The sequence below is a fragment of the Prionailurus viverrinus genome, chromosome B4 (genome assembly GCF_022837055.1).
Source record: "Prionailurus viverrinus isolate Anna chromosome B4, UM_Priviv_1.0, whole genome shotgun sequence".
In the NCBI taxonomy this organism is placed as follows: domain Eukaryota; kingdom Metazoa; phylum Chordata; class Mammalia; order Carnivora; family Felidae; genus Prionailurus; species Prionailurus viverrinus.
In genome coordinates this window covers 122,373,386-122,387,131 of record NC_062567.1, presented here as the reverse complement: position 1 = coordinate 122,387,131, position 13,746 = coordinate 122,373,386, and the positions used below count along the sequence as shown (strand labels likewise).

Genomic DNA, 13,746 nt, shown 5'->3' with positions numbered 1-13,746 from the left:
TGATCTCTGCAGTCTCTTTAATAAAAGCTGCTGGGAGAACTGGACAGCAACATGCAGAAGAATGAAACTAGACCTTTCTTACACCATACACAAAAATAAACTCAAAATGGATGAAGGACCTGAATATGAGACAGGAAACCATAAAAACCCTAGAGGAGAAAGCAGGAAAAAACCTCTTTGACCTCAGCCGCAGCAATTTCTTACTCTACAAATCTCCAAAGGCAAGGGAATTAAAAGCAAAAATGAACCACTGGGACCTCATCAAGATAAAAAGCTTCTGCACTGCAAAGGAAACAACCAACAAAACTAAAAGGCAACCAACAGAATGGGAAAAGATACTTGCAAATGACATATCAGATAAAGGGCTAGTATCTAAAATCTATAAAGAACTCACCTAACTCCACACCCGAAAAACAAATAATCCAGTGAAGAAATGGGCAAAAGACACGAATAGACGCTTTTCCAAAGAAGACATCCAGATGGCCAACAGACACATGAAAAGATGCCCAACATCACTCCTCATCAGGGAAATACAAATCAAAACCACACTGAGATACCACCTCAGGTCACTCAGAGTGGCTAAAATGAACAGTTCAGGAGACTATAGGTGCTGGAAAGGATGTGGAGAAACAGGAACCCTCTTGCACTGTTGGTGGGAATGCAAACTGGTGCAGCTGCTCTGGAAAACAGTGTGGAGGTTCCTCAAAAAATTAAAAATAGAACTACCCTATGACCTAGGAATCTACCCAAAGGATATAGGAGTGCTGATGCATAGGGATCCTTGTATCCCAATGTTTATAGCAGCACTTTCAACAATAGTCAAACTATGGAAAGAGCCTGAATGTCCATCAACTGATGAATGGATAAAGAAGATGTGTGGGAATGCAAGCCGGTGCAGCCACTCTAGAAAATAGTATGGAGGTTCCTCAGAAAGTTAAAAATAGAACTACCCTACAATCCAGCAATTGCACTATTAGGCATACATCCATGGGATACAGGTGTGCTGTTTTGAAGGGACACATGCACCCCCATGTTTACAGCAGCACTATCAATAATAGCCAAAGTATGGAAAGGGCCCAAATGTCCGATCCAGCAATTGCACTATTAGGCATTTATCCAAGGGACTCAGGTGTGCTGTTTCGAAGGGACACATGCACCCCCATGTTTATAGCAGCACTATCAACAATAGCCAAAGTATGGAAAGAGCCTAAATGTCCTCCAGTGGATTAATGGATAAAGAAGATGTGGTATATATATACAATGGAGTATTACTTGGCAATCGAAAAGAATGAAATCTTGCCATTTGCAACTACGTGGATGGAACTGGAGGGCATTGTGCTAAGTGAAATTAGTCAGCCAGAGAAAGACAAAAATCATATGACTTCACTCATATGAGGACTTTAAGAGACAAAACAGATGAACATAAGGGAAGGGAAACAAAAATAATATGAAAACAGGGAGGGGGACAAAACAGAGGAGACTCATAAATATGGATAACAAACTGAGGGTTACTGGAGTGGGTGGGGAAGGGGGTGTGGGCTTAATGGGTAAGGGGCACTAAGGAATCTACTCCTGAAATCACTATTGCACTATATGCTAACTAATTTGGATGTAAATTTTAAAAAGTAAAAAATAAAAATTTTTTAAAAAGAAGATGTGGTTTATATATACAATGGAATACTCCTTGGCAATGAGAAAGAATGAAATCCTGCCATTTGAAGCAATGTGGATGGAACTGGAGGGTATTATGCTGAGTGAAATAAGCCAGGCAGAGAAAGACAGATACCATATGTTTTCACTCATATGTGCATCTTGAGAAACTTAACAGAAGACCATGGGGGAGGGGAAAGGGGGGAGGGAGTTATGGAGAGGGAGGGAGGCAAACCATAAGAGACTCTTAAGAACTGAGAACAAACTCAGGGTAGATGGGGGGATGGGGGAGAGGGGAAAGTGGGTGATGGGCAGGGAGGAGGGCACTTGTTGGGATGAGCACTGGGTGTTGTATGGAAACCAATTTGAAAATAAATATATTTAAAAAAGAAAAGAAAAGAAAAGAAGCAAGAAGTCACAATGTGCAGTCAGGGAAGTGGGTTGAATTGGAAATGGGTAATTCCCAGAGCAAAACTCTAGATGTTTGCTGCCGTTCTCCAAGCTGTAAAGATGTTTTTTTCTCTCTCTCTCCCTCCTTCTTAAACACATTCATTCATCCTCTCTTTTAACAAGTACTTTTTGAACTCTGCTTAGTGCTAGATATTGTAAATCTTGATAAATCAGACGTTGACTCAGCTTGCAAGGAGCTTCCAGTAGAGAAGATGACAGGCACACAAATAGCAGTGACAGACTGAGATGTCAGAAGAGATGCACAGACAAAAATCTTCCCCAGTTCAGAGGAGTTAAAGATTACTTCGGGGGAATAAGAGGGTTAAGGGAGGAAAGAATCAGGAAAAATGCCTCCCAGAGGCAGAATTTGAGCTGTGCCTTTAAGAAAAGAAGGAATTTGGTAGTGCTGAGATGGTGACAAGTGACAGGTGACAAGCTTTTCTGGGAAGCATTGTCCAGGAAAAAAAGAATCAGCAAGCACCAGAGTTAGGCTAAATTATATATGCAAAGCAGCAGCAAGAAACCAAAATGCCAAATTGCAGATGGCCTTGAATGCCAGGCTAAGGTGTTCCGTTTGAGACAAATGCTTAGCTAAATGAGCATTCCTTCTAGAGAGATGAGGGAAAAGGGTGTGTATCTATCTATGTCTGTCTATCACCTGTTGGGGACCAGCTGTGTGCCAGGCCCTTTGCCAAGTGCTTTATACACAGTCTCTCATTAAATCCTCTCATCAGCTTACAAGATAGGTATCAGGATCCTATATAGCTAGGTGTCCCCACACCTTATCTTTTCCTATCTTTGCCTTCTCAGGACTGTTGTGGGCCTGACTTGGGGTGTCAGGTTGACCATTAATAAGGCAAATCTCTGTGTACCTCACAGGGTTTGAGTAACTGGAAGGCGATCTCCCAGCTGGTAAGTACCTGGGCCACAACTGGAAGCCATCCCTCCCTCTGGGTACCAGCGTGGCACCGGGATTGCGGCCCAGCGCCTCCCAGCGGCCGGCGCAGGCCCCGCCCAGTCGCAGGGGATTGGCCACCCGAGCCCGGCCAGCTGAGGAGGCGAGGCCGTGCCAGCCGAGGGGGCGGGCCATGGGCTGGTCCCAGGACTGAAGGACCCGGCGAGCAGCTATTGAGGCCCCCGGGCGCTCGGAGGCTGCAGGCCGCGCGGCCAGGCTGAGCCCCAGCCGTCGCGCCGCCGCCCGGGCGCTCCCTTCCATCATGCTGTGGCTGGGCAGCCAGGCGCTCCGGCGCTTCTCCACCGGCCGGGTGAGTCTGGTCCCGGGCGAGCGTCCTGGCTCTCTCTCACCGGGGCTGCTTTCCAGACCCCCGGGCGAGGCGGGCGGGTCGGGAGGGTCGGGAGGGCCGGGCGGCGGGGCTGGGGGTGGGCAGCGATGTTCAGGCTTTGCTAAAAGCCAAGACAGCGTTTTTAAAACTAGGAGACTGCCGAGAAGGATCCGGAGAGGGTCTTGAGTATGGCTTGCCAGGCGAGCCATTGTCTTGTTCGGGGAAGGGGCTGAGGATGCGGCTTTTGAACATCTACGGTCTGGCTGGGATTGACAGGGTGGAGACAGTCACTTGGCAAGGGGGACGGGGTCAGCTTCCTTTCCTTTTTTTCATTTCAATGATGACATCCCTGGTTATGAGATGGAGCTGAAGTACAGGACCGAAACCGTTTCTGGAGGACAGTAGTATTCAAGTCAGCCGCGTGGTCCTGGGTGGCCTGGGAGTGGGGAGCCCTGGCATTGAGGATCCATTCAGATTTGGGCCCTCGTAGCTGGTGGCTGCAGGCTCATTTTTCGCGAGTTGCAGGCGGCAAGATTGCTATGATTACCAGACGCTGCAGAAGCAGCCACTCTGGAACATTATTAAACTGTAGTTAAGAAACGAGCCGTGGCCCAGCCCCGCGCCTTAGAATTGCATCAGCTCCTCCAGAAATGGAAAGAGAGCAGACACGTTGCATGTGACCCCTGGGAGAGATGCCTCCCTGCATTTAGGTAGACTCTAAACTGTTTAGGGAAGGAAAAAAAAGCATGTCATGTACATCATCTCTTCTATAGGAAGTGCATGCTTCCTGGTCTGTGAAAGAATTTGCTTTTCAATTCCTCTTCTTTGCCAAAGCCATATGTGCATGTATACAAATCCAGACGTAAGAAACTTGAAGGCGGAGAGAAGTCTTGAATAGCACCAAGAACCGGCAGAACGATGCATACATGGAAAAATCTTTTGTCTCCCAGACGACCCCAAATAATGAGGATTCGTCACTTTACCCCATCCAGCCTAGTTTTGGGGGAGTATTCTCCCTTTTAAAGAATAAGAAAAGAGAAACCTGCTCTTGGAGAGCCTTTGCTTGCTCTGAACTCCTCCTTAGCTTTCTCCTGCCACGTGGCACCTGGGGATGTGGATTGGATGGCACCGGAGAGCAAGGGCTTGTGCCTGCCTATTTTATTGGCCTCCTCTGTCAACACCTTTCATTGAATTGCCTTTTTTGGAGTGCAGAAGGGAGTCTCAAAGAACGAAAAGATTGCAATAGTGGGGTTTACATAAGATTTCAGTAATAAAAGTTGAACATCCCAGGTGGCAAGTGACATGAACAGAAACATGCATGTGGGGAAGCACCAGGCACGGTCAGGGGTCTGGGGTCTGACTGTACATGTGAAAAAGCAGCGACATTCGTTTGGGAAGAAGACAGGTTCTTCCATGGCCAAAAGGAAGACATGGAATAAGTGAAGTGTTTGGGATATTTTACTCCATAGAAAATGGGGATCCATCCTTTGGACGGTATTCTAGTAAGAGTTGTTCAAAATCAAGCATGGCTAGTGGGAGCGTAAAAAGGTGCAGCCACTTTGGAAAACTGGCGATTTTTTATAAAGTTAAACATACACCTATAATATGGCCCAGCAATTGCACTCCTAGGTATTTACCCAAGAGAAGTGAAAACTCATGTTCACACAAATACCTATTTATGAATGTTTACAGAGGCTTTATTCATTATCACCAAAAACTGGAAACAACTTAAATGTCCTTCATCTGGTGACAGGATAAACAGTGGGTAAATCCATCCCTACATGGGAATCCTACTCAGAAAAAGAAAGAGGAAGGAACTCCTCCTGGTGTGTGCAAAAGCATGGATGAAACTCAGATGTGGGTGCTGAGTGTCAGAAGATGGACTCAAAGGGCTATGTATTATATGATTCTGCTTATGTGACATTCTGGAAAGAGTAGAACTATACAGTGATAGAAAAAAGATCAGTGGTTATTAGGGGCTGGACATGGGGGAAGCATGGACTATAAGAGACTGTCTCTCAAAGGACAGGAAGGAATATTTTGGCGGGGGGGTGGGGGGTGATGGAACTATTCTTTTTTTTTATTTTTATTTTTTAAATTTATTTTTGCGACAGAGAGAGACAGAGCATGAGCAGGGGAGGGGCAGAGAGAGAGGGAGACACAGAATCTGAAGCAGGCTCCAGGCTCTGAGCTGTCAGCACAGAGCCCGATGCGGGGCTCAAACCCACAGACTGTGAGATCATGACCTGAGCCGAAGTCGGACGCTTAATCGACTGAGCCACCCAGGCAGATGGAACTATTCTTTATCTTGATTATAGCAGTGATTAGGTGACTGTGTGTCTGTCAAAACTCCCAGAACTATCCACTGAAAAGGGTGTATTTTACTGCAGGTAAAGTATACCTTCATTTTTAAAAGTGAAAAAAATCACATGGTTTTTTTTTGAGTTTGGTGTTAAAGCAGAATGAAAAAAAAAAAAAATGACAAATTTCTTAGAACCTAGCAAAATCCAGTGGGAAAACTAGTTTATAACACTTCCTGCTAGAGTCGATTTTTTCCATTCTCGGTCTTAAAGAAGTGGACTCAGAAATATTTAATGATTTTGGCTTAATGATGTGGCTGGATCTTTTTAACTATGGCCACTATCCACAGCAATAAACCCTTTGTCTATAGTTAGTGTCGTGCACTTCCATTATCTTGCCTGGTTCACTGCTCCTTAATTTCTCCCCATGGGGGGGGGGATTATTTAGCCTTCATACTATTTGGCACTTTGTAATTTAGCTTCCTCTGCCAGTGTCTGGGATAAGTCTGGCTGGTGGTTCTGGGTTCATAGCCTGGTTCTGGAACTTGAGGTTACTCTATGATCTAATTTAAGAGGTTGGACCCCTCCCTACTTCTTGGAACCAAGTACTGGTTTATACCCTAATTCTAGCAACCAGGTCCTTGTTTCTGAATTACCTGACCCCCTGCTTTCATGTCAAGTTTGTTTTGAGGACCTTCAAATTCAACTTCAAACCATATTTGGTTGTGTACTGAGCACTTGTTCTAAATCCTGAGGATATAATTATTTAATAAATAACAATAATAATATAATAATAATAGGTAGCATTGACATAGCACTTAGTATGCACCAGACACTGTTATAAATGCTTTACATTTATGCACACTTAATTTGCTTACTATCTCAGTGAGGTAGGTACTATTATTACCCATTTTACAGATAAAGAAACTAAAACTCAGAGAAGTTAAATAACTTTTTTAGAGTCTCACAGCCAGAAAGGATAAAACAATAAACAAGAAATAAACTATCCCTGCTTTCAAAGAGTCCGTAGATTAGTGGAACAAATGATTAAACTTGTGGTTAAAGAATAATAATAGACAATATGCCAAAAAGGAAATACAAATGGATAGTGCAATATTAAAAGGCACTCAACCAAACCAGTAGTCAAGGGAATGCAAATTAGAACAAGATATAAGATTTCACTCATCACATTGGCAAAAATCATAGAAGTTGACAATATTGTGTGTTGGCAGGGGTGAGAAAATAGTTCCTCAAATATTCTAGAAGCCAATTTGATGGCATCCATTAACATTTAAGTTTTAAAAATGATCCTACAATTTCATTTGTAGATATCTGAGAAAAGCACTCCTGCATGGGCACAGGAAGCATGTACCAGGATACCCATTGCCATGGTATTTGTAATAATGACAGACTGGAAGCCAAGCTGTTCCTCAGTAGGGAAATGAACAAATAAACTGAGACATAGCTACGCTCTGAAATGCTGTGCACCAACTTTAAAGAATCAATTATATGTACTAACAAAGTTATGGGACATTACACATAATATGACTCAATTTGTGTTATTTTTAAAACACAAAATAATATTTTATGTATACACTTCGATATATGTAAATGTCCAGAAAAGGTCTGTAGGATGCACAGCAAACCATGAAATGTTTTTTTCTGGGGTGGAGGGGGAGAGGGAAGTGGGATTGGGAGACTCCAGTCTTATCTGTGATTGTTTCATTTAAAAAAAATTTTGTTTTACATTTATTTTTGAGAGACAGAGTGAGAGACAAAGCACAAGCAGGGGAGAGGCACAGAGGGAGACACAGAATCCAAAGCCGCCTCCAGGCTCCAAGCTGTCAGCACAGAGCCCGACGTGGGGCTTGAACTCATGAACCATGAGATCGTGACCTGAGCTGAAGTTGGATGCTTAACCGACTGAGCCACCCAGGTGCCCCCCCAAATTTTTTAATGTGTATTTATTTTTGAGAGAGAGCAAGCACATGTGAGTAGGGGAGGAGCAGAGAGAGAGAGGGAGGGGGACAGAAAATCTGAAGTGGGATATGTGCTGGCAGCAGGGAGCCCAATGCAGGGCTCGAACTCAAGAACTGTGAGATCTTGACCTGAGCCGAAGTCGAACGCTTAACCGACTGAGCCACCCAGGCGCCCCTGTGATTGTTGCATTTTTAACAAGGAGATTGTGTGTATATGTTAGATATGTAATTAAACATTAATTTTAAAAATTCTATTCAATGAGAATATTATAGATAAATGCAGTGCACTGAAGTCCTCCCCTTCTAGCAGGGACTGGAGTCCATCCCTGGATCTAGTCCTTTGGACTCTTTCCCTACTTTTACCCAATCTTTGATATGTTCTTTGGTCACCAGCCGCACCCAAACTTTAGGTGCAAGGCATCCCCAGCTGGCCTCACATGCTAAATTAAGACCCTGTGTTGACATCTCTGCTTTAAAAACCTCTTACCAGGGTACCTGGGTGCCTCACTCAGTTGAGCGTCCAACTCTTGATTTCAGCTCAGGTCATGATCTCATGGTTCGTCAGTTCGAGCCCCGAGCCAGGCTCTATACTGACAGCATGGAGAGTGCTTGGGATTCTCTCTCTGCCCCTCCCCTGCTTATACACACACTCTCTTTGTGTGCACTAACAAAGTTATGGAACTTTCTCTCTCAAAATAAATAAATAAACATTTAAAAATAAAACTCTTTTATCCTTTTTATGATAAAAAAATGTTGGCCAAGGGGTGCCTAGGTGGCTTAGTCGGTTAAGCATCTGACTTCTGCTCAGGTCATGATCTTACAGTTAGTGAGTTCGAGCCCCGCGTCGGGCTCTGTGCTGACAGCTTGGAGCCTGGAGCCTGCTTCGGATTCTGTGTCTCCCTCTCTCTCTGCCCCTCCCCCACTCATGCTCTGTCTCTGTCTCTCAAAAGTGAATAAATGTTTAAAAAAATTAGAAAAAAAAATGGCCAGATATCCAAGAAAGTCCTCATTAAGACGTACTTTATATGATTACACAATGGGGAAAAAATCAAGTTGCTCAAGTTTGTCATTTATGGTGGTGTCTTGAACTTGTTTGAATCTTACACAGATTTACATCTATGCAATGTGGAACTTGTTGCTTCTGATGATTAGTATGAGGGTTTGTTACAATCAGTACCATGGGCTTTTACGCTATTCCAAGCTACCTCCTGTGAATGTATTGATGGTGTCTTATTAAGTCAGCTTTTATTTTCACTGTGTATCTGCTCAACTCTCAAACTCAAGAGGGGTGCCCACCCCAAGTTAATTCATGCCTCACCTGAGTGTTTGTTAATGGAGAAATAATATAGCATCACTCTTGTGCTTAAAATCATTCATTCGGTGGATCTCACTGTCTTCACAATAAGGTCCAAATTATTTGCTGTAGACAAGGCTCTCCCTAATAGGTCTTCTGACTCTCCCTAGAGAGTCACTTGTCATCACTCCCCAACTTCCAGTATTGGACCCACTTTGCCCACTCCTTCACTTCTTTGTAAATGCCACCCCCTCTTCCTGAAACTTCCCAAGGACCTCCGATAATCCCCGCCCTTCTCTTGGCCAACTCTTAGGATGAGCGCTCTAAGATTCAGTCAAGGGATTCTTGGAAAGTCTTCCCCTTTCCACACCCACACTGTGCTTTCCTGTCCAGCTCTATGATGCTGATATGTCTTTACTGCTTCCCTGCTAACTGGCAAACTCCTGAGGGCAGAGACCAGTCTTCTTTGTGCTTTTACTGTAGGGATCCCCCCCCCCCCAAAAAAACACCCATGGAAGCTAAACAGGCGAGCAAATGAAGGATTTGAGCCTGAGGGAGTGAAAGGCCATATCCAACCAGAGGAACGGGGGCAGCCGCTGCTCAGCTCTAGCTGACTGTTGCTACGTCGAAGTGTAGACCATGGTTGACGAACCTCCTGAGTTCTAAAAAGAAGTCAGAAATTCAGCCTGCTAATGTGAAAGCTCCTAAAAATCTTATCACAGTTCTTTGACAAATGCTCTGTGGGCCGAATAAAATACTCTTGTGGGACAACTGATTTGCAGTGCCTACCAGGCCCTGGGCCCGGAGCATGGTCAATGCTCAGAACGTGTTCGTTGAGCACATCTTGCACACTGTCAGGCGTGATTTGGGGCACCATGTGCCGCATGTTCCACAAGGTGCTAGGCATCTGGATGTCTCTGAAAAATTGACTTGGTCTTATTCTTCGGTAAAACTGTCAGTTCTCACAATTCCTGACGTGGAGAGCTTTGGCCTTGTTTTACACCCCACTCAAATGGTTCTGTAACGGTATCGTCTGCTTCGCAAAAGCGTTTCGGATCAGGGCTGACTCGTAGTGCTGCGCCATTAGGCTTTCTATAGAGGACTGTGTTTTGGTTTTTGGTTTTAATCCTTGGAGCATAATCAGAATTCTCATTAATTTCCTTCCTGAAGGAGTCCACCAGGATGTGGATAGCCTGGGAATGCAGCATTGAATAGTTTAAAGAGCAGAAGCTCTGGGGGTGCCTGGCTGGCTCAGTCAGTAGAGCATGTGACTCTTGATCTCAGGGTTTTGAGTTCAAGCCCCATGTTGGGTGTAGAGATTACTTAAAAATAAAATCTTAAAAAAAAAAAAAAAAAAAAGAAGGCAAAAGTTCTGTTCCCTGCCCAAGGCTCTTCTAGGCAGAATGCCATCATTAGAGAAACCTAAGATAATGGCACTTCCCACCAAGATTTATAAATGCTGTGGGTGGTTTTATGCCTCCCTGTCTTTCTCACCAATATAACAGGCACTTATAAGTGCCTCAAAGAATGTTCTTTGGTCACCAGATCCAGCCTACAAATGAATGGTGCTTTCTCCCCTGTCAAGACCACCATGGTATTTCCTTAGAAAGTCTTATGGAACTATTTCCCACAATTAACCTGTCAAACTGTTACCATATTTTTCTTTTAAAAAAAAGGGGGGGTTGAGGAGGGAGGACAGGAGTGCCTGGGTGGCTCAGTTGGTTGAGCATCTGACTCTTGATTTCAGCTCAGGCCGTGATCCCAGGGTCATGGGATCAAACCCCAGTCGGGCTCTGTGCTGAGTGTGGATACTGCTTAGGATTCTCTCTCTCTCTCTTTCTCTCTCTCTCTCTCTCCCTCTCTCTCTCCCTCTCTCTCTCCCTCTCTCTCTCCCTCTCTCTCTCCCTCTCTCTCTCCCTCTCTCTCTCCCCCTCTGCCCTTCATCCCTGCTCTCAGGCTCTCTCTCAAATAAAAAATAAAATAATATAAAATATTTTAAAATGGGGGCAGACCTTCAGTATAGGAAAACAGTAGAAGCTTATCTGCTGAAGTGTGATAGATCTGAGTTTTGCCTTCTGCCCGTGGTTAGCCCCGTCTGCAGGCAGTTTACTTGACTTCTCTAAGCCCTGTGTGTTCTCATTTGTAAAATGGGTTACTGTGAGGTCTAAAGGCATAAGTAGTTGATAAAATGTTTTAAATTGATTAACAGGGCTCAACGTGGTGTTGGGCTCATGGTACATTTCCAGTAGGAAAGTTCCATCATCAACATTTTTTATTTACCTAAGTATTACTTGTGGCATAATAATGATAATAATAATAATTAACATTTGTTGAGCATCCACTATTGCCACACACTGCACTAATGCATTAGGTGATAAATTAGATGATAAACTAATGCATTAGATGATAAATCCTTTTAACAACCTTATGAAATAGGTACTATTATTTTTTTTATTTTTAAAGAGTTTTTAAAATTTTTTTTAATGTTTACTTATTTTTGACAGAGAGCGCGCATGAGTGGGGGAGGGGCAGAGAGAGGGAGACAAGATCTGAAGACAAAATCTGGATCATGACCTGAGCTGAGATCAAGGGTCGATGCTTAACTGACTGGGCCACCCAGGTGCCACTAGATACTATTATTATTCAGATTTCAATTGATGAGACCCAGCTCAAAATCCTATGGCCTGTGTTATGGAAAAACAAAGGAAACTAATAACCAGAGTTAGAAGCCGAGAGCTGCCACTTAGTAGCTGTTTGACTCCAGGCTATATCTTAACTTCCAGGTGTTTTAATATCTTCATCTATAAAGTGGCTTAGGGATGCCTTTCTCCAGGAGTCATCGAGCGATCAAAATGAGGTAATATATATGAAATACCTGGCACTTACAAGGGTCTCGTTAAAATGTTGACTAAGGGGAGCCTGGGTGGTTCACTCAGGTCATGATCTCACAGGTTCGTGAGTTTCAGCCCCGGATCGGGCTCTGTGCAGACAGCTCGGAGCCTGGAGCCTGCTTCGGATTCTGTGTCCCACCCCACCCTCTGCTCCTCCCCTGCTCACGCTCTGTCTCTGTCTTTCTCTCAAAAATGAATAAATGTTAAAAAAAAAAAAAAAAAAGTTTGCTATTATTTCCACCCCTTCTTCCTGATCCACGCTTCCCAGGGCAGAACCTTTTTGCGAAGCAGGTAGGCACACGCTCTCCATACAGCACAGATTCTGTGCCTTTAGTGTGCCTCTCAGTCGATGGGGAGCTTGTTAAAATGTAGCTTCCTAGTGCCCCGCGTCTGACTCAGGAGATCTGGAGTGGGGCCCAGGAACCCACACTTTTAGCACATCCTCCCCACTGATTCTAACACAGCCATCACAGCGTACGTCAGTCCTCAGATCACACTTGGAGAAATAAGAATACCCCAGTCTGGTGTTTGGGAATTATGCCAACTCATTATAAACGCACTTACCATCCTAAAATCCGAACATGTCTCAGTGTTGGAAACTCACTTTTGTAGCTTCAGCTTTAGCATGAAGCTCAGAAACTGTTTCAGTGAATGTAGCATTTCTAGAGATACTGACTTTCTTTAAATGCTGTCTTTCTAGGGGAGCGTGGAATCTGGAATTGAACTCCAAATACCCAGGTGACAGCTGAGCACAGCGTTACATTTGAACCATCTCAGCCTCTTGGCTCTTTTGTGTGCCAAGGGTAGTATTTTAGAAGGCTTAAACTATTTGGTGTTGGTAGCGGTGTGAGGCAAAGCCGGATTTTTAAGATATGCCATCATGTCTGTTCTAGTTCAAGCCACAGCATAAATGATAGGATTTGGAGATGGAATGCTTACAGAACATTTTGATTTTTCTGATAAGAGTAAATGAAATAATCACGTATTATCTGTAGGCAAACTATGCTGTTGTTGCAGAGTTAATCTGTTTGCTTGAAAATATTTGTTAGATGTTGAAGCTGTAGGCTCTTTGGGGATAGAATCTTTGGCTGGCCCTGGAAAAGATTTTTTTCAAGTAAAACCTTCATTGTTTTCATTATCAGCTCAATTACAGGGAACATGTGAACCCATATGCTTTTAAGTTCATGCCTAAAAAGGGAAGCTGTCTATGCCCTCAGTAAATTGGGAAATAAGGGAAAATTGTTTCCTCATAATCAAATTTTTACAGTGAGGATTGACTAATTTAGAATGACTTTCTAGTACATTAAAGAATCCCATTTAGAGTGAAAGGGAAAAATATCTAAATCCAAGTCCTGTGGAGCTGTGTTCTTTTTTTTTTTTTTTTAACGTTTATTTATTTTTGAGGGAGACAGAGACAGAGTGTTAGTGGGGAAAGGGCAGAGAGAGAGGGAGACACAGAATCTGAAGCAGGCTCCAGGCTCTGAGCTGTCAGCACAGAGCCTGATGCAGGGCTTGAGCTCGCAAGCAGTGAGATCATGACCTGAGCTGAAGTTGAGCGCTTAACTTCAGTCACCCAGGTGCCCCATTGTTACCTTAGCTTTGCAAAAGATTCCATTTGGGGAGAATTTACAGGAGGTATAATTGCTTAAAGAGAATTCTTTAAAACTACAACCCCTTAGCACTATTCTTGTCTAAATGGTGTCTGTATTTCTTGATAATCAATGTACTTTTGTACATCAGTGTTAATCTTCTAAAAGGAAGAGAAAAGAGATGAGTGGTGGGAGCTCATTTTTATTATTTTATTTTTAAGTGCATACGTAGGCTTTGAAGTCAGACAGACCTGGATTCAAGTCTCACCTCTCCTCCTTTTTGCCAACATGACCTTGAGGATATAATTGA

General features: G+C 43.7%; 1 protein-coding gene across 1 annotated transcript in view; it reads left to right on the top strand.

Moving 5' to 3' along the window:
- The first annotated feature begins 3,243 nt into the window (after window positions 1–3,243).
- Window positions 3,244–13,746, top strand: part of ALDH1L2 (aldehyde dehydrogenase 1 family member L2) — a 69,013-nt gene continuing 58,510 nt past the window's right edge. Inside the window, exon 1 of the mRNA XM_047866656.1 lies at window positions 3,244–3,365. Coding sequence (XP_047722612.1) covers window positions 3,318–3,365 — 48 coding nt within the window. The 5' untranslated portion in view covers window positions 3,244–3,317. The remainder of the gene's footprint in view (window positions 3,366–13,746) is intronic.